General features: G+C 39.3%; 1 protein-coding gene across 1 annotated transcript in view; it reads left to right on the top strand.

Annotated features, from left to right (window-relative positions):
- The window catches only part of LOC136252244 (uncharacterized), a 50,518-nt gene that overhangs the window by 3,881 nt on the left and 24,165 nt on the right, over positions 1-22,472 (top strand). The window contains exon 2 of the mRNA XM_066044646.1: positions 13,806-14,074. Coding sequence (XP_065900718.1) covers positions 13,847-14,074 — 228 coding nt within the window. The 5' untranslated portion in view covers positions 13,806-13,846. The remainder of the gene's footprint in view (positions 1-13,805; positions 14,075-22,472) is intronic.

The following is a 22,472-nucleotide window of genomic DNA, read 5'->3' as shown; positions in this document are numbered from 1 at the left end:
TTTGTAGCTGAATTCTGTATAGGTGATTTGTTTGCAGCTGAGCTCTTTACAGAATGGTTTCTTTGTAGCTGAACTCTCTACAAGGTAACTTCTTCTAGCTGATGTATCTACAGGGTCACTAGTTTGTAGCTGAATTCTCTACATGGTGGTTTCTTTGTAACTGAACTATCTATAAGGTGACATCTTCTAGTTGATCTTTCAACAGGGTGATTTGTTTGTAACTGAACTCTCTACAAGAAAACTTCTTCTAACTGATGTCTGAACAGGGTGAATTGTTTGTAGCTGAACTCTCTACAGGGTGATTTGTTTGTAGCTGATCTCTATACAGGTTACTTATTTCTAACTGATCTCTTGAATTCTGTTCAGGGTGACTGCTCTATTAGGATGACTGCTCTATTAGAGTATCTCGATCTCGCACTTGCTACACCAAGTTGGATTTCGTGTTATAACTCCGTGGCTTTAAGTCTGATTTTTCTACACCATTGAAGAGCCTTTCTAAGATGATAACTCCATCTGTACAGCGATTTTCAAAGCATTACCCCAAGTGGTTTATCTGGTAGGCGTGGCAAGCATAATAATAATAATAATAATAATAAAAATTTGCTAATCTCGATTGCGTAATTGTTACACACTGTTGATTTTTTCGCTGTATCTTCCTGGTTTTTAGCTCGATTTCTTTCAAACCACAAAAGGTTTGAGGTTCAATAGTTAACCTATTCACCCACCGATTTTCAGCTTCTTCCCATACGCGGTTTACCCTGTAGGCGTGACAACATATTGGTGTTATTTTTCGTGCATAATCGCTCATAACTCTTTGCCTGTGTATGGTATTCCAGCCAAAGTTGGTACAGAGATGCGCCTTTATACCCCCCCTCTGTGTGCCAAATTTCAAGGCAATCGGATAACGCGTTCGCGTTTTATAGCAGTTTTTGTAAGTGTGCGAAAAGAGGAAGAAAAATAATAATAAGAAGAAAAAAAAACAAAGAAACTAAGCCAATTTTTGAAGTCGCATATCTCAGGAATGCCTGAAGCGATTTCGCTCAAATTTGGAATGTGGAGTGCTGAAGTTGGAGGGAATGTACACAGCAAAATTTGTCTTGTTTCATCAAGGCAGCACAGAGCTACGGAGGTGCAAAAATTGCGTTTTGTTTCTTCCTGTCAATATACTCACGGGGTTGCGCGCCGGCTTCTTGGGCCGCACGACACACTACCGTGTGTCTTGATTTGAATGATTCCGCTGTGGTGTATTCGACGATGTGGCGTGCAAAGCAGTTCCATGATCTTGGTGATGACATTTAACTTGTAAGTATCTGTATTACAGAACAATTCAGCTAATCTGAACATGTGGCTTGATCTGGGATATTGTGATGTCTGGGAGTGAAACTCTGGAATATATTCTGATGGTAGATAAGCGTTCTGTTTTAGGATGTTATAGAGCATGATCAAACTAAATTTTTCCTTACATGATTACATGATCAAGTGATTCCCATTGTAACTCATTTAACATCTCCATAATACTGGCATCATATGCAGGGCTGGAGCTCAGAGACTTTGAGTGGTCAGGTCATTCATGGACTGCAATGGAGGTCATAATCATGCACACTACATTGTGATATTTAAATCATCAATTATATTATCTACTTTCATGTGATCCTCAACTGCATGTGCTACAACATGCAGCATGCCAAGCTAGGGAAATCTGGGGGCATGCTCCATGGGAAAATATATGTTCTGAAATGGAACCTGGAAGCTGTTTTACATACACAGTCTCTTTCTGGTTTGTGTCAACACCAAGAATATATCCAGGTAATTTTGTGTTACCATACACCAGTTAATTCAATTTCACATATATAGTATGTTCACGTTGAGCTGAACCCTCAAAAACATTTAATAACTCATGGATGCAATTACACACGATCTTGAAATTTGGCTCATTTGTAGTACTGCTTGATCCGCTAAAACTGTTTCAAAATCTCTTTGTTCAAATATTTGACATAATATTTACAGCCAATCAAAATTTTCACAATACATTTCCTATGGGGAAGCCATATAAGTACAGTGTCCATTACAGCCCTTTCCCGAACTTGTAATGGAGCCAAACCGTACGTGTCTGTTGTTGACACCTTTGCTGTTACCAATAATCATCTGGTTGGCTGAAATGTTAACTCTGTTGAGAAAAAATCCACTTTTAATTTTTAGCTGTTTTTCAGGATTCAGCTCAACGTGAACATACTATAGCTGTAGTAACTAATTTTACTTTCATGATACAAACTGAGTTTAGTTCTTTTCGAGATACAGTAGCAATTTTGATTGTAATTGCTAATGCAGCACATGCATGATCAATTAGCCTATTATGCAATGCTATGCAGATGGTTCACTGGAAAGTAATTTGAGGACAATTAACATAGATGTAATGGCTTAGACATTGATATTGTATACTGAATGCTTTATTAGAGTATAGTGGTGACTGTTCTATTAGAGTATATTGAGACGAGTGCTCTATTAGAGTATCTCATTCTTTTTGCAAATTCAAAAGTGGTTCAGCCAATACCGGACCGGCCGGACCTGATATGTATACTCTCCTTTTACATATCTAGCAGTACATCTCGGTATCCTTTCTCCAACATATTCTTATCGTTTATTAGGTGTGGACTCCAGACTGACTTGTGGCATGCTCAAGTTTAGGTCATACCAATGTAAGGTAAGCTCTTTCTCTTAACTGCAGAGATGCTTTTAGGTTATTCTTTAACAAAGCTAGCTAGTGTCTGGTAGGCTTTTCAGGGATATGTTTATGCCTTTTAGGTTGCTCTGGATTGTTACACCCAAATATTTGTAATGTTCAACAGAAGACAAGAGATGACTATGTATTCTGTATGGCGAGATTATCTAGGGTGTGAGACACTCTTAGCAAAACATTTAGATGCATTCAATTTCATCAACCACTTTTGCTGCATATCTTGTAGGGCACACAAGTCTTCTTGTAGTTTATTTGTATCATCAGCTGTGATTATAGCCTTGTACAGTATACAATCATCCTTGTGGAGTTGTGTATTGTAGTTTCTGGTAGATCGTTTATGTAGATAGAGAACAGAAAGCACTGTGCCCTGAGGAACACCTGACAGGATCTAGGACTGGACATCTGGGAGAGTAAGCGCCATCTAAAATAGCACACTGTGTTCTGCCATTCAAAAATGAGGAGATCCAGTTTTTAACATTTCCTCAAATGTCATACCATTCCAATTTGTACAATAGTCTATTAGGAGGTTTTATTGCAGTTTCAGTTTGACAACGTGTTGCGATCTGATTATGAGTCTGAGCTGTTGACTGTGATGATACAGTTTCAGAGTGTTGCGATCAAATACGAAGTTGACTCCTGTTCGTGCAAACTTCGCCGGATTGTGTGTCAATAATATAGGATCTGGGAGTATTAGCTTGTCACACAACTCTCCCAGAAACTTTTCTGTTGTTGGTAGCAACCCATACTGGTGTTTTATCCAGCAGAGATGGCAGTTGCCTTACTCTATGGCGTTTGTCATAGTTGTGTGTCTGTTCTGCCTTGTACTTCTCATTTTCATTCTGAAATTGTCAAGGTAAGGCCAACTAGGGATATGTGCAGTCTTCAGCTGAGGAACATCTGTACGAATCTGATGACCAATGGACAATTCTGCTGGGTTGAGATTACGAAACGGCAGAGGAGTAGCTCTGTAGCTCATGAGAGCCATGTATAGATCTGAGGAGTTGGCAAGTAGACTTTTAATGGTTTTCACTGTCCTCTCTGCTAAGCCGTTTGATTGGAGTAGTGTGGGCTACTTGTCACATGATCAAAGCCATAACAATCTGCAAACATTTTCATTTCTTGACAATCAAATTGTGGACCATTGTCGCTTACAAAAGTAGCCAGGGTACCATTGTGAGTGAATATAGGTTTTAGAGCAGTTACCAGACTAGCTGAGGTTGTTGAACTCAATGACTGCACTTCAACATACCCTGAAAAATAGTTAACTACAACAAGGTAAGGCTTCCCTTTTAGCTGGAACAAGTCCACTGCTACTCTCTCCCATGGATGGTTGGGAAGCTTTGTCTGTGTAAAAGTGGTCCTGTGGGGGTGCAGTAGTCTGTTGACAGACAGGACATGATTTTACGTAGTCTTCTTGTCTCTGGAAATTCTGGGCCACCACACTGCTGAGGAAATTCGTAGATGGCACCTCTGAATGCCCTGATGGCCTTAAAGCACCTTTGAATACCCTGATAGCCTTGATTTACTTTCTGCAAGATCTCTGCTCTCATGCTGTGCGGAGCAACAATGCGATTGGCATACAATAACAGATTGTCAACAACTGATAGGTGCATTTTAGCAGCACTGTACTGTAATAAAGTCACCTTCAATCTCTTTATTGTTTGGCCATCCTTGTCTGCAGAAGGTCATGAGCTTAACACAAGTTGAATCTTCACTTTGAGCTGTGCGAAAAACATCTAGTCTGTCTTTGCTTGCTGGCAGGTATGAAATGCCACTCTGTACAAACAGTTCTGCACCTTGGTCGAAATGTTCTAAATCTGAATTAGAAATAGGAGCACGGGTAAGTGCATCAGCTACGTAAAGAAGTTTACCAGGTACATAACTGATTGTATAGTCAAACCAGACATGGGGCCAAGTACATTTAAAAGCACTTAAGCAAAGTACAAGTACTTTTGAATTTTCCAAGTACAAGTACAAGTACTCCAGCAGCAATCAAGAGAGTACTTAAGTAAAGTACAAGTACATTTTGCTGTAGTAAAATATACACTGTATTCAGTGTATTGTAGTATGTAGGTGTGCCTAGGGGGTTGATACTTTCAGGTTTTTGTCAACCATTCTCTCTCTTAAACTCTTAAAATGCACTGACTTGAACAGGAGCATTGTTTTTGTTTACCAGAATGCTATATATGACATCATTAATCGTGGCAACATGATACATAGTAAGGTTGGGAAAGGCAGTAGAAGAATCGCAAGAAGTTGTAAACTGCACCTTCATACAATTTTGTTATTCTCATTGTACGTACAATGTTTGCAGTACTTACAAGTACTTAAAAGTACTTTAAGAACTCAAGTACTTAGTGAAGTACTTGAGTATAAGTACAAGTACATTGGGGAAATTAAGAAAGTATTTAAGTAAAGTACAAGTACTTTAAAATCTGTACTTAAATGTACTTAAGTATAAGTACTCATGTACTTGGCCCCATGTCTGAGTCAAACTGCATCAGGCGGAGTCTAAATCATAAGACACGTGGTGGCAAGCGGTCAAGATTTGTTTTGCTGAGCAGTGGACAAGAGGCTTGCAGTCAGTTTATAAATGAATTGTTTTTCTGATGATATAATCTGAAAATTTCTCACAAGACCAAACAATTCCCAAGGTTTCTCTTTTAATTTGAAAGTAATGCTGCTCAGTTTCCATCATAGCTCTGGATGCGTAAGCTACTGGTCGTCACTGTTGTGAATACTGTTGTAAGAGTACTGCACCTATTCCATAGGACGACGTATCAGCACAGATCTTAGTCTTAACTGCAGGATCATACAGTGCCACTACAGTAGATTTAGTCGATTCACTCTTTACTTTGGCAAAGGCTTGCTCTTAGAAATTACCGCAACACCAGGACTTTTTTTACTGAGAAGTTCCCGAAGAGGTTTCGTCACTGGCAATGTATGGTGAAAATATACTGAGCTGATTAACCATCCCCAAAAATCATCTGAGTTTAGTGGGGATTTTGGGCTTCTCCATTTTGATAATAGCTGTTGTCTTCAAAAGGATCTGGTGATACTCCATGCTCATTAATAATGCGGTCAAGAAAAGAGAGCTGCTTCTTGCTAAATTCACACGTTTCTCTGTTAAGAGTGGCTCCTGCTGATTGAAGTTTCTGTAACACTTTGTGAAGTTGGTCGTTGTGCTCTTGCTGAGTGGAACCAAAAATCAACACATCGTCCATGTGGCAGAGTACTCCTGGCAGGCAGGCCAGATAGAATGTTGTTCATTTGCTTTTGAAAATGTTTTGGTACACTGCAAATGCCAAAGGGCAGTTTGTTGAAGCAGTACCTGCCAAATGGAGTGATGAATGTTGTAAATAGACGGGAATGCTCTGTTAACGGAATCTGCCAAAAACCACAATTAGCATCAATCTTACTGAAAACTGTGGCACCACTGAGTTGAGCCAAGGTTTCTTCAACCTTAGGGAACGGATGAACTTTCCTTAAAACACTGTCATTTAAAGGTCTGAAATTGACACAAATACGTACTGAGTCAGAGGACTTCTTCGGAACAACGACCATCCCGGCACACCAAGGTGTTGGCTTGTCAATTTTGGAAATGACTTGTGGTGACTCCATCCTACTCTTCTACCTTCTTGCGTAGAGGAAGTGGTACATCTCTTGGAGTAAGTAAAGCAAAAGGTTGATTATCTGACTTTAACTTGATGTCATATGCTTCAGCAAAGGCTCCCAGACCTTTGAATAAGGTAGGGTACTGGTCAGGAATACTTTGACTAACTGAATTAATTAGCATTAGCAGGTGAAGTGCTTAGGGATCAAAGAATAAAAATAGTGACGAAACAAGAGAGATTGCTTATATGTATATGTACCACTCTGCGTGGGCAGTTCAAAGGCACCGCCAGTGCCATAATTTGTATATTGCACTGCTGCAGACCGCAGCGAGTGCATTATAACTTATAACGCACTGGTTGCGGTTTTGTAGACCACAACGAGTGCATTATAAGTTATAATGCACCGACCGCAGTGCAATATACAGATATTGCACTGGCTGCGGTTTTGTGCAGCATAGCACAAGTGCCGGTGGCGTAGATCACTACGACACCTCACCTAATAGGTGGAAGGACACTTCACAGCTCACTCGAATTCTTTTATAGCCTGACATGTAAAGGTCGATTGTGGGGGGCCATAACGTCACCAATACGTATAATGTTTACAAGCAGCCAATGGCGATCGAAAAAGCCAACACGGGTGGCCACAACTCTAGTCTACATATATAAAAACGTACTTATACACCTTACTAGTCTGGTGCCATCTTAGCCCAGATTAAACTGTAGTCCACTTCGACAATGACTCAATAAAACAAATATATTCTAAATAATACTAACCTTTACGTTCGATTGTGGTAACCAGTTTTGTCATGCCACCAGATTCGAGTTTAGCCAGTGTGAATAGCAAGAATTAGACTAGTATCGTTTAGTAGTTGGGTTTTGTTTACTTAAAACATCTATTTAGCTACTTTTTTTCGCTCGAGGGAATCACTATGGCGATTAGTCTGGCGCTTAGTCTATATGGCGATTGAGGGATCACGCTGGCATGTTGAGCACTACATAATGAGAGTCGAACAGCGAATGCAGGTTAGTGATATAACCCATAGCGTACTAGCTTTCAATGTCTCAGGTGGCTGCAGTACTGCAGGGGGACGTCATCGCAACGTCCGGCTTGGTTACCCACAATCGATGTTAGAAACCTGGCCTTTATAAGTGTTACAGCTGTCTTGTGAGACTCTCCCCACCTATTAGGTGAATGGTACATAACAGTTATACAACGTGCACTCGTGTTGTATAACTATATAATATATATATTACCTGCAGATATACTGATGGACATTTAAACTAGAGCTGAAACAGATATCCGTATGATCCGGATATCCGGATAATAATTTACTATCCGGATAGTACTTTGAAGCCTATTGGATAGTAATAATTTAAAGCCATTTATCTGTCCAACTTCTCATCACTAGCTGAATCAATTTTCATCATGGAGAGTTAGCTAAGCTAGATTATGTGAAGTTAACAGCAGCCTGGTAAGTTAATCAGCTTGCTCGCGACCACGCCCATCGCTAAATTACGAAGCGAGGCTGTGAATGTTGCTGAAGAAGTTGTAACAGAATAGTGATTACCTTATAAAGAGTTCTTTATGACTAGTTGTACCTGGAAAAGGTCTTGTAGCAACTGCTACATCTTGTATTCATGTTTTCTCCAGCTGCCAATCTTGTTACAGACGGTGCAAAGTAACAGTGTAACATTACCACAAACCTTTTGCTATCATGTTAATGTTTGTTTGCTTCTAGTACTAGTAAAACAAGGATGCTTACAATAAACTATAAAATGTTTCTATAGCAAGTGATGATGTCACTATCCGTAGGATATCCGGATAGGTATTGTTCAGGATATCCGGATAGTAAAAGTTGCTATCCGTTTCAGCCCTAATTTAAACCTTAATTCATAGACTGAAGTATTAAGATTATATGTCCTTTAGTTTATCTGCCAGTATAGGCAACCTCTCTTGTTTCAAAACTTTTTTTTGCTATTCCCTAGTTTTTATTCTTTGGTTCCAAACCCAACTTATAAATTTCCATTACACAGTGATACAAATGAAGAACAGTATGAGAAATCTCCTTGCAATCACTATGGAAAATATGGGCAATAAGTGTGTTAGCTTCCACCACAGCCACGGAGAAGCTGTGTCGTACCACAGATTTGCACCTTGCACGGTCAGCAAAAAGAATTGGGATGTAAAGGAGGACAAAAGTAAGGCGTATTGTACGTACTGTGGTTACCAAAATGTCATGCAAGTCTCGGAGCAAAGTGATGTTGAGCAGTGAAAAAATTACAGTAAGCCTGTAATCTTATGCATTGTGGAGTCATGCTTGGCTGAAGGCATCAAATAGTTTGTTTGTCAGTTAGTAACTCATTTAAATAGGAATTTGTTCAAAATTTCATAGAAACTTGGAGGAAAGATTTGGGGTTACTCTGAAGGCATTTTTTGGGCTTGGTTATGCTTAACCAATACTCTCAAGCTGTTAACCGAAGGTGTTTCTTGGATGATTTTGAATGGTAAGAAAGCCCAAAACTCCACGATCCCCAATATACACTGCTACCATATGGAGTGAGCTTGACATACAGTATTGCATGATAAGTCCATTATACAAAGGATTTAGTACTCCTTGCAATATTGGAGAGAAAATGTGTAGAGAATGATGTGGCTTTTTAAATGCTGACTGGCCACAAACATGTATACTCCATCCCATAGTTATAGTTTTATACCTTTACAAGGATTGTCGCTCTGTATATATGTAGTCAATTGTTGAAGGAAGCCAATGTGCTTTACACTTTTGGGGTTTTGTCTTCAATTCACAATGTAATTAGAAGGGAGTAAGTGTTTAACTGGATATCACTGAGTCAAGTAACACTTTTTAGGTTGCTGACAGAATAAAGGTTTGACCTTATGTAAGCACCAATCAGCAATTCCCTATCACATTTATTTGATCAAAGGTTAAATTCACTAACCTTGACTCAGTGATTTTGTACAGGCTTTATTGGGAGCTGTCCCTTATCCTTGATAACAGGTAATTTAGTGTGCTGATCATAGGGTAACATTTGATAATAGACAACTTGTGTTATTTGTATTGTTGAGTCACTCTATGTACTGGTCTAAGAAACAGCCCAATGTTGCAATTGAATACATATTGTAATGTGCTTCCATGTAAAGAAGTCTATACCAAGCTACGAAAAAGATGCAACCCCAAAAAATCCAGAGCCAAGGTGATGGCCAAGAAATGACTATGGTGGTAGGTTAATGGCAATAATGGTAATATTGATAATTCAGTATTACCTTCTCCAAGGATTTGGCACCAAATTTAAGTTATGCACGTTACTACAGGCCTATGTGCTTCCAATTTTGGCACAGTACATACTTTAATAAACTGTAACTAGCTAGCTGTGCTGCAACAACTAAACAAACTAAAAATTGTAAATTTAACTAGTTGATGTTGTGCTAATTCTAAAAACCAGGCGCCATGCAGCTAGCTAACTCATCTGGAATAACTATAGACAGTATATACTACTATGAATTAACCAACTATGTATTACTACTTTACAATAGGGTAGTTTGGGTTGTGCAATAATATAATTAGCTATTTCTCATATTTCGTAATTCATGAAATATTCGTAATTCGTTCAATTACATTGCTATGCACTGCTAAGGAAGCGTTTGTTAAATAAATCGCTTTTACCAACATATTACGCACAAAACTATCTTCTAAACTGTTTTATAGTGTGACTAACGTGTTTTTTCCTACAAATTCTCTCGACAAAGCCTCAAAGCTGCTCTTCATTTTCGTTTGCATACGTAAGGGATACGCCCCCTTTCAACTCGAAGCGATAGACTATTCCTGGCAGTGTACGAGGCCTGCACCGTTGTTTTTCAGTTGCTAAATGCCTGAAAACCTCAAGGGGAAGGTAGTCTGAGGAAAGTCACCACACCCGTATTTCAGTCCGCCGAAAAGAAACCACCTCAGAGCAAAGTTCACCTGTGCAGAAGTTTAATACAGACTTCATTTCACTTTTACTTCTTACGTAAAAGCTGTTTTTACCGTTATTAAACGATTTTGCTCACGTGGGTGCGTACGGACAAACATAGGTAGATAGATAGGTACACACACACACTTTTACGAAAACGATTTCAGTGAACCAGGCGCACGCCCACAGCCGGCCTTTGGCCAGCTGTGGGCGTGCGCCTGGTTTAAAAATGAAGTAGGGATCTATGCAATAAAAAGTAGTGAAACAAGAGATGAATGATGATATTACAGCATAGCTCAATGGGAAAGTCCCTACTTTGGCACATTAGCTATAATTTTGCTCAATGCCAAAGTAGGGACTTTCCCACCAAGCTATGCTGTAATATCATCATTCATCTCTTGTTTCACTACTTTTTGTTGCATAGATCCCTACTTCACTTTTATATTTTAAATACTAGTACGATTTCAAAGTTAGATATTCATTTTGGGAGTATTGCACTATAAGCCCCTGACAGCTAGGCTGTTTTGGTGTAGATATCACTTCTTTTGTATTTTGTATACTCCAAAGCTGCATGGCCTATGCATTGGGGCTTCTTTCTTATTTTTGTTCTTTACTGCAGTAAGGAGGAAGATAAATCAAGAGCTGGCTTTGTTTGTGGGATGATAATATTTCCTATTTTTGCTTATAATTATATACAAAGGTTAATACTGTATAAAATTATTGCATGAACTCTCATCTACAGGTTGACTTGTTTGTAGCTGAACTCTCTACAGAATGATTTCCAATGTAACTGAATTCTCTACAGGGTACTTGTTTGTTTCTACAAGGCGACATGTTTGTAGCTGAACTCTTTACAGGGTGGTTTTTAACTACATACAGGATGACTTGTTGTAGCTGAACTCTATAGGGTGAATTGTCCAGGGGCGGATCCAGAGTTTGGAAAGAGGGGGGGCACCTTGTTGAAGACAAAAAAAAAAAAAAGGTCAAACAATAATAGCTAGTTATCCTTTACCAAATATATCACGTCTGTTTTTTTTTTTATAGCTTCATAGGTAAGCTACACTGCCTCATGAACATTGTGACTGCTTTATTAAAGTAATTGACTGCTCTATTAGAGTATCTCGATCTTGTATGCAATTTCTTGAAGGGGGGGGGGGGGGGCATTTGCCCCAAATTCCCCATCTTGGATCCGCCATTGTTGTCTGTAGTTGAACCTTCTCTCAACAGGGTGAATTGTTTGTAGCTAAACTCTCTATGAGTGACTTGTTGTTGGTGAACTCTCTACATGGGGACTAGATAGTAGCTGAACTTTACAGGGTGACTTGTAACTTAGCTAAACTCTCTGCAGAGTGACTTGTAATGAAGCAAACTTTTTCTATAGTGTGGCTTGCAACTTAACTATGTTTTAGTTAAAACACTGCCATGTGTGTACAGAAAACACAGCACGAGAGTGCATGTATGTTGAGATACTAAGACAGCATGAGGTTAAGCTGATTTGCCTTGACAGCCTTGAGTGCTGTATGTTTTGTACTCACAAGCATAGGAAGTGCTTCAAGTGATTTTATTGTACTTCCTGGTCGTCTTGCTTGGAGTGATTTTCTGGAGCACCCAAATAGCTTCAATTTTCAGTGATCAGACCATCAGTAAGTTATCATATAATCTATTTGTAGTCGGAGAACAAACTGGTAGGATTAGTATGGCTAGGTTTAGGGTTTGACAATGTCACGCATGTGATCCATCGTGCTGTGATTATCTGTTGCTTAGACTTTTGGCAATCGGACTATCATTCAGTAAGTGTTCATGCAATTCATTTCTAGTTGTAGAACAAACTGGTAGCATCAGCTTGGCTATTTCTAGTGATTTACAATGTAATACACATGATCAATTGTGCTGCCTGAGTGGAATTGTTTTTGTAACATTGGTTACATAGCTGTTCTGCATAACTGTGTTTTCCCAAGTGGAACTTGTAACATAACTAAGTTTTCTACAGGGTGATGGAGCCAAACTCTCAACATGGCAACTAGATTGTAACCGAACACTCTGCAGGCTTAACTGAACTCTGTACAGAGTGACTTGTAATATAGCTGAACTCTATACAGGGTGACTTGTATTGTAGTTAACTTTGTATATGGTGACTTGTAATTTATATGAACTCTCTACAGTGTGACTTATAATTTAGCTGAACTCTCACTACATGGTTACTAGCAGTTTACCTAAACTCACTATGTGTCACATGTCTGTAATGTTGTTACAATACACCAGAGGATTGACAATGGTACATTTTTTCTCACTCCCTTGGGTTGTAAGAATGTACACTATTCCCTAGCAACCAAGTGACCATTGTTTTATTGACAGAATTAACAGACATGCCACCTCAGTCCTTAGGGTCCTTCCTTTTGCTTTAATGGGACACTGTGTCTGGACAAATTGCATTATGAATAAACATCTATGTAATTTTTTGGTGTCTGGATGTTATCGGGTAAGTAGAATATTAGGGAATGGAACAATGCCTAATAAAGTACATGGTTCTTTGTTGGATCCTTCCACTGAAACAATCGAAACACTCTAATAGAGCATTCAACTGAGCAGTCAGAATGTTTCTTTAACTATCTACAACATTGAAGTGATTGGCTATATATGTAGCTGTCATTAGCACTGTGAACCTGCAGAGTTTACTAAAACTGGTTATTGGAAGGTGAATAATAGGACATTGACTGGTTATTAGATTATTGTCTGATTGTAGATTAGCAGACTAAATGTGCCTGTTGAAAGCTTTAGGGTGGTACCAAAGTGACCATCAACATCCTGCCTTACAATAACAGTTATTGCAATCACTTATTTACACATGTTTTGAGGTTATGTTATGATGTTAACACTTGTCAGCAGGGTAATTAATTATATAGTTTACCAAGTGGGTGGGCAAAGCAGGTTTAAAGGCTTCTTAGCCAATAATTGGCTTGACCTAGACAATACCAGTTAATAACTGGTTTTTCCATACCTGTTCACAACACTAGCTGTCGTTAATACTGAAAGGTAGCTACACCTTTGAAACCATAAACACTTAATTCAACCATTAAACATTTACTGTTTAATACTGATTTGAATATTTTAAAAATGTTTATAGTTTCAAAGGAGTAACTACGTTTCAGTATTAAGTCCATCAATTCACAGGCTTTCAATGCAAGTGGGATAGTTAACAAAACATTCTTGACTGCTCTATTAAAGTATTTAATGCAAATGAATGCTCTATTAGAGTTGTAAATCATTTTAGCAAAAGGATCTAACAGCAATGCTACAAAGAAACTAAAATCTAGCCTGATGAGTGTATATTCATAATGATGATGACCTTTGTTAGGTGTTTTCCATTGGTCGTTCCCATTCTTGCTATCCGCTCCCTAGAATTCTACTTACCCGATGTTATCAAAAGCTCTGTAATTTCAAATGTTTCCTTGCAGTTGATTATCATTAATGTCTATTTAATACAGATTGTGGAGTCTTACTTAGTGTTGGCACATCATGTTTTGAAATGGCAAGCCGTAGATCTGAGTACCATTATGAATTCAAGATTATAATAGTTGGTGATTATGGTGTTGGAAAAACCAGCATCCTGTTGCGCCTTGTTCACAATAAGTTCTACAGTGATCCATATGAATTTCTAGAGTCTGATTACTATGGGGTAAGCAGTATAAAAGTGGACATAAATGGCCAACTAGTGACTCTAAACATCTGGGATTATCGAGAGCCTAGGTTTGATGTAAGTAAATCATACTACTAATAACAAGACATCATAATGTGTTAGCTCTATACCATTTTAAACTCTTGCTAATAATATTGTACATAACACATTTAGGAATTTTAAAGCTGGTTGAGTAATTGTGGTTTCATTAGTGTTGTACTGATATCCAAATTATCTGATCATTCCAATAACCAATATTATGCAACAAAATTAGCTGATAATGATAACCGATCCGAAATACACTAATAACACTAACACTCATTACTAAATGACCCATGTTAGTGTCATAAGCTTGATATACAGCTCATTCTAGGCTAAAATGTAAAACTAGATTTTACTCATGGTAAACAGGTTTTAAGTACATTTTACTACTGCCATACGGTTGAGACAAGTGTCTGGTACTATATACATAGAAACCTAAAACCTCAGTTTACTGTTGGGCATGGCCTAATACCTGACAGTTTACTGTGGGCATGGCTTGTAGTCACTGCTAAACCATCAACACATAACTCAATTAAGATGCCAAATAACTTATGTCTAGCCTCCCCCACATCATTATACTACACAGTACAGTGGAGATTAACATAGGCTGTGATTTAATCAAAACCAATTAATTGGCCAGTAGCCAATATGTGTCCGATACCGATTATTAAACCAATTATTGGTGCAACACTAGATTTCATTCCGTAATTTACTGAAGTGTATAGTCTTATATAACTGTATGTGTGTTTTAAGAACAGTGTCGGAGGTAAAGTTTTACATAATAATAATTAGTTTTGTGGTAACCAAGTAATGTAACGAAATATGCTATAAAAACAGGTATTATAACTGAAGTTACTTTACTTACAAATGTAATGAGTTATCTAAGTAATGAAGTTACTGTAACGAGTCTAATATTAAGTATTTTATTACTACAAGTTACTGATCTCGTTAGTAATCCACTGAGTAATGCCTAGCTGCAACGTAGTAACGAAGCCACCTCGAATTAATGAATGAAGCTTATTCACCAGCTTTTTATAATTATAGCCAAGATTTACACATTGTCCAACAACACAATCATGTCACATGATAAAGTGGTAGTTTCACACGTGACAGCTTAAGGCTGTGGACACAAAGTAATACAATATGTAATATTATTATAGTTACTTTATTTTATTGGTAATATGTAACTGTACCTAAATAGTTCAGTTGCAAGTAATATGTAACGAATTTCTTTAAAAAGTAATTGTCCCAACACTGTTTAAGAATGAAACATTGTTATTTAAAATTTTGATATTTTTGGTAATACCCCTAATGCACATCCATTTAACTTTAGGCTAATTGTGCATTATTGAGTATCATGTATTCTCTAAGCTGATAAGATGTTGCTAATACTCTGTGGGTACCAGACATTTAACATCCACTTACTGTATGATTTATGGTATTTTGTGTGTTGTAGTATTGTACCTTACTTGTGACCAAATTCTATACCATTCAAATTTATTTAGTACAGTATATAGCATGTTATGAGATGCTTGATTGACACTACCAAGCTGAGAGTATTTGAAAATTAGAAAGAGTTTTAAAAGTGAATTAAGAATTGGTTGCAATATATAGGAAGCTTTATGCAATTTGAATCTGAAATTGTCTTAAACGTATGTTACTGCTAGTGTATATTTGTCTAGTAATGCACTAATAAATACCTGTATTCTGAGTGGTCTTGCATGTGGTGAAAACGTGTGCCAGTGGTGATTTTCATGAATGCATTCCTAATTTCCCAAATGTAAATTGTTTTCAAACAGTAAGTATGTCTATGCATAAAATCTTAAGCAGAGTCATCCTAAAAGCTTGCATTTGCAGTGACCTGCTTTAGCAATTCTATTATTATTCTATTTAGTAGAGTAACTATGTGAAAAAGAAATTGTTCACTTTTTGATAAAAGCACCAAAGTTGGTAAAGCTGTTGTATTTATGGCGGTACAACAGCAGTACAAAGACCAGGCTCAGTTTCACACATGGACCACACAATAATCATCCTACATAGAAGCTTACCCATCTAGTCCTTTGATAAAGTCCATCTACACTTTAGAAAACACTCTAGAAACAGTGCTAAAAAAAGAATTTTTCATGATATTAATGGACTTCTACATTCATCCTGACAAATGTAGCTACAATGTTAAACAGTACCTCCCATAATCGAATTGCTTTAGGTATGCTTATAAAAGGAATTAAGTGATTGTACTCGTGTTGACTTGGGTGACTTCACCACCCAAGTTTCTAGTGCTAAAAAGGGAAGGCTGTAGTAAAATTACTTTTAATTCAGGTGTAGTGTACGAGAAAAACACCAATAGTCAACACAGCATAAGGAAGCCATATTATGCTATCATGAATTGACACCTTGTATTGTCAGTGAAAATTACTGGGACATATACAGTAGAAGAGGATAAATAGCAGTTCATGATGTGTGTATTGTACAGTACAGTACAGACTACAGTTGGTGAAAAAGCATGTTTTGGGATGAAGTAACACTGAGCGGTGAAGAAATCAAACCAACTTTTCTGGCTTTTGGATAAGTGCTTCCCTGTAGCTGGGGAGCCTGGAACTATAAATACTTTAAGTAGTTGGGTGTATTGGCAATTGTGCTGTAGCTTATGCCGATGCAGCCTGAGCACAAGGTTCTCTTTGAAACTCCTAGTAAGTACCCCATGTACCAGACTGCATTAGACATGAACACATGCTTAAGCTTACACAGCCCCTCAAAGAAGTTGAAGGGAAGTTACAGAGCCAACCCATTTCACATCTACTAACTGATATAGTTGATGGAGTGGGTATGGGTGTTACAAGGACTGGCACAACTGCGCTCCTTACTTCTGGCTTCATGCCAATACTATGCTGGTGCCTAAACTCATTGAACCAGTTGTTTGACCTTGGAGTGGTCACGTGGTAGCAGCAGTCAATCTCGTGACACTTCCAGAGAGATTTGCACCCCAAGTTAAACCTTTTTAACCTACGTTAAACCTGGATTAACTTTTCTGGCTTTTGGAAATTAAGTGCTTTCCTTTAACTGTCCCTCTGAAGAATACTATGACTGCTCTATTAGAGTATCTAATGACTGCTCTATTAGAGTATCTAGATCCTGACTGCTCTATTAGAGTATATTGATCTTTTAAACAGGTATTCAAAGGGCCCTTGATGGGGCCTCTTTCAGGCTGGGGCCCGGGGCAAAATTCCCCAGTTGTCCCCCCCCCCCCCCCCTTCCCCTTCCTGTGGGCAGCCCTGAATCTAGTTCTACTTTTCACAACAGTTAAATCATCCTTTTTGACAGAGATGATTGCCAGGTGATGGGTGTTTGATTTAATGTATAGCTGGTAACAGTCACTTCTCCAGTGGCCCAGCATCTGAATGGCAGAATCCTGTAAGCCTACTGCTGCAGCTGTGGTGGCTGTTCCAATTCTGAAGCTACGTGTAGCCTGTGTACTCCATAGCTGGGAAGTTAGCTGCAGTTGATGCATTCCTGACTGCTTCTACAAATCTGTGTTTAGATAAAGGCATTCTGTCCTGCCACTGAAAAAGAACTTCTGTAAGGCTCCCTCTGTAGTGTTTAGCGAGTTTCGATAATAATCACAATAATAATGATCAGTGTCAATCACGCAACAGCACAGCAAGTTACATTAAAGCAAAAAGAATACAACACGTGCTTTACATTAAAGCAAAAAGAATACAACACGTGCTTGCCTAGTTCTAGAATATTCTACATCTAATTAATGCGCATTACAATTACATCATAATAGTTACTAAATATACCACAGTTCCTCCCTCCTTAATTGTAAGTTAGTCTATCAGGAGGTTGACGAGTTCTGGTAGGGTACCGACTCTGGCTGGCAGATATGTCAGGTTCATTAGTTGATGTGTCAGGTTCGTCAATTGGGAACTGCAGTTCAAAGTCCATCAAATCGTCATTATTAGGTTGCTTTTCGTCAACTTTCATCAATTCACAGTTCTTTAACAACTGATCAATATGTCTTTTCCAGACCTTGCCATCAACTAGTACTTCATAATTCCTTGAGCCTAGCCTGGACAGTATAGTTCCAGGAACCCACTTGGGGTCTCCATTATGGTTCTGGACAAGTACAGGCTGGTTCAATTCAAACTGTCTATCCTTACTTTTCTTGTCATGATGGCTTTTCTGGTCAGTTTGTTTCCTGTCAACAGTCGTTGAGACGTTCGGTGTCAACAAACTAAGTCTGGTACGAAGCTGACGACGAAAAAATAATTTGGCAGATGATTCTCCTGTTGTAGTATTTGGAGTACTACGATACACAATCAGAAATCTGGCCAATTTTGTGTCAAAGGAACCAGACTCATTCTTAGCAGCTTTCATTGCATTTTTGAATGTTTGCACAAACCTTTCGGCCTCACCATTGGTGGAAGGATGGTAAGGGGCTGACCTGATGTGTTTAACTCCATTCTCTCATAGGAACTGTTCAAATAATGCAGAAGTGAACTGTGCCCCGTTGTCTGTAACTAATTGTTCAGGTAACCCATGGGTGGAAAATATCTTCCTCAGCTCCACAATTGTCCTCTCGGCTGTGGTCGTTACCATGGGAATTACCTCGGGCCACTTGGAATGGGCATCAACAATAATCAAGTAGGATCTATCCATAAATGGCCCGGCAAAGTCCACATGTAAGCGTTGCCATGGTCGTGTGGGCCAAGTCCACGGATGTAATGTAGCTGGTGGTTGCTTGTTTCTCAAACTTTGGCAAGGTTCACACTTCTGTACCATCTCCTCAATCTGTTTGTCTATACTTGGCCACCAGACATGTGTCCTTGCCAGAGATTTCATTTTGACAATCCCCATGTGTCCTGTATGGAGTTCCTCCAATACTCTTCCCTGCAGCTTATTAGGAACAATTACCTTCATACCCCACATTAAGCAAGCACATTCTATAGTAATTTCTAACCTGCGTCTGTAGAAGGGACGTAAATCCTCACTAAATGTGTGTGGCCAACCATTCTTGGTGTACAGTAATACTTTAGATAGCAGAGGATCTTTTGCTGTTTCAGAACGTAACTGTTGTGGTGTCACTGGTAAGGTTCCAATCTGCTGAACATTAAAGAGACTTGCAGAGTCATCATTGGTTGGTAATACAGAATCACCTAGGGGAAGTCTTGACAAACAGTCAGCATTTGCATGGCTCTTGGTTGGACGAAACACAATGTCATAGTTGAAGACTGATAGAATGATAGCCCATCTCTGTAGATGTGCTGCCACAAGTGCAGGTAGACCAGCTTTTGGACTCAGGATTGTGGTGAGAGGCTTGTGATCAGTTAGTAACAGAAATTTACGACCATAAATGTATTGATGAAACTTCTTGATACCGAAAATTATTGCCAAGGCCTCTTTTTCGATTTGAGCGTAGTTTTGTTCGGCTTTCGACAATGTTCTTGAGCCAAAAGCTATGGGTTTTTCTTCACCTGAGGGCATTAAATGAGATATAACTGCACCAACCCTGTAGGGTGATGCATCACAGGCTAACTTCAGGGGTAACGATGAGTCATAGTGAGCTAGGACTGGTTGGGCTGAAAGTTGAGATTTGAGTTTCTGAAATGAAGATTCACAAGCATCAGACCAACTCCATTGTACGTGGTGTCGTAGTAGTTGGTTGAGAGGGTGAGTTGTAGTGGACAATGATGGTAAAAACTTTCCATAATAGTTCACAAGGCCTAGGAAAGCTCTCAACTGCTGCTGATTTTTAGGACTGGGAGCATCTGTGATTGCTCGAATCTTATCAGGGGCAGTGTGCAACCCTTGTGCATCCACTACATATCCTAGGTACTGTACAGATTCTTTTAAAAACTCAGATTTAGTTTTCTTCAAACGTAATCTCCATTGGTACAAGCGCTCAAAAACTTTCTCTAGCGTCGCCACATGTTCACTGTCATCCTTGCCAGTAATCAACACATCGTCCAAATAACAAGCAATGTTAGGAATGCCTTGTAGGATCTTTTCCATCTGATGTTGAAAGATTGCGGGCGCTGACGCAATGCCAAATGGCAGACGTGTATACTGAAACAGGCCCAGATGAGTGTTAATTGTTGTATACTTTCGGTCATCAGGGTGCAGCAACATTTGCTGGTAAGCCTGGGACAAATCAAGTTTGGAAAATTTCTGGCCACCTGCAAGCACCGTCAATAAGTCTTCTGGCTTAGGAATAGGATATTTGTCAATCTGTAAAACAGGGTTCACTGTTACTTTAAAGTCGCCACAAAGTTGAACTGTGCCATCTGGCTTGGGCACTGGTACTACCGGTGTAGCCCAATCACTGTATTTCACACTCTCGATTACACCCATTTGTTGAAGACGTGTCAAATCTTTTCCAATGGCTTCACGAAGAGCATAAGGCGTGGCCCTTGCCCTACAAAACTTAGGTGTTGAATCAGGCTTGACAGAAAGTCGTGCTTGTACTCCTGTCATTGTACCTAACTCATCCTTGAATAGAGCACGATACTTGTGGAGTAGTCCATCAACAGTTGTGGAAACATACTTGATTTATTTCCAATTGAGTTTAACATGTTGGAGCCAATTACGACCAAGTAAGGGTGGTCCATTGCCTGTTACAACTACTAATGGTAATGTGAACCGCTGTCCTTGGTAGTTGACATTAACAGTCGCCTCCCCTTCTAACTTCAGAGGCTCACCAGTATAGGTTTTCAATAACAAGTTGGACTGTTTAAGTGTCAATTGTGGTAACAGTTCCTGGCACATCTCAGATGAGATAACTGAAACTGCAGCTCCAGTGTCGAGGGTCATCTTCACTGGGATTCCATCAATGAGCAATTCAACAATGATTCCATCATTTGATTGCTTCACTGTAAACATTCCAAATTCTTCTTCAACCTGTGGTTGTTCAACGAAATGGTTTCCTTTTATCACTTTTGGTTTGGAAGGGTTGTGGGGTGGCACTTTCTTATCACCTGACTTTGGGGGTGATTTACACACTTTTGCGATGTGGCCTTTCTTGCCACAGTTATTGCATTTTTGTGTTCTGAAATGACATTTCTCTTGTGGGTGACCTCTACTGCCACATCTGTAACAGGGTTTTCCTGCAGTTTGCAAGTGAATTTCATGGCTTCCAGATACAGTTCCACCAGGCATGCGTAGTTCGCTAGACTGTTTTGTGGCTGCCTCCATCCCCTGTGCTAATTCAGTGGCTCTCTGTAAGGTCAACTCTTTCTCAGCTAAAAGTCTCTTTTGAATCTGTCCACTTTGCATCCCACACACTAGCCTATCTCTCAAGGTTTCATCGAGTTTATCTCCAAAGTCACAGTGTTTTGTCAACTTACATAACTCGGCGAGATACTGGGCTATGGTTTCCCCTTCTGATTTCGTTGATGAAACTTAAAGCGTTCGGCAATCGTCAATGGTTTTGGATCCAGGTGAGTCTGCATTGCTTTAATCAGGTCGGCGTAATCCTTAGTAGCTGGTTTTGCCGGCACGATGATTGATCGTAACAGTTCGTAAGCCTTCGCTCCCAGAAAGGTTACTAGAACCGACACTTTCTTCTCATCTTTAATTTCATTAGCGACGAAAAATGATTCCAGTCTTTCCACATACGCGGTCCAATCATCCGTGTCGGGGTCGAAAGCATTCATACTGCCAAGTTGTGATGCCGCCATCCTCGTCGCCAGTGTAGTGTTTAGCGGGTTTCGATAATAATCACAATAATAATGATCAGTGTCAATCACGCAACAGCACAGCAAGTTACATTAAAGCAAAAAGAATACAACACGTGCTTGCCTAGTTCTAGAATATTCTACATCTAATTAATGCGCATTACAATTACATCATAATAGTTACTAAATATACCACACCCTCGTCTAGCTAAGTATTGTAATAAAGCTGTGACAGGGCAGAGGTCATCGCAGGTTTTGCCCAGCACTACTTTGCAGCCCACTCTTCCTTGATCTGTCTTTGAGCACTTAATGTTCAAGGATATCACTAATGGGTAAGTGACACTATCAGCTGCTACATCGCTGAAGGAGAGGTGGGTTGTGGGGTCATATTTTCTTCATTCTCTACTGTGATTTCCCCTGATTGACAAAAAGAGAAGAAGGTTGTCAGGGAGCTATCCACAACATAACCGAGTCGAATGATGAATCTTTGCCTGTCCATGACATTCTCATCTTCCTTAGGATCCCTGGGATAATGGGTAGACGAGAACAAGTAGGCTTTCTTTTCTTTCCACATTCTGCCTTCACTCCTTGAAGGACTTGCTGAAGGCGAGGAATCCTGTCAATACCTGGATCCTTTCCCCATGGACAATTTGGAGTTGCCACACACCTGACAAGTAAGTTCTGATTGTGGAATTGGCCAGGCCCTGTTGGCCCAGATAGGCACGAAAAAGTACAGGATTTCCTCTGGAGTTGGTAGCGGG

The sequence above is a fragment of the Dysidea avara genome, chromosome 4 (genome assembly GCF_963678975.1).
Source record: "Dysidea avara chromosome 4, odDysAvar1.4, whole genome shotgun sequence".
Classification (NCBI taxonomy): Eukaryota; Metazoa; Porifera; class Demospongiae; order Dictyoceratida; family Dysideidae; genus Dysidea; species Dysidea avara.
This window is presented reverse-complemented; position numbering and strand designations above follow the sequence as displayed.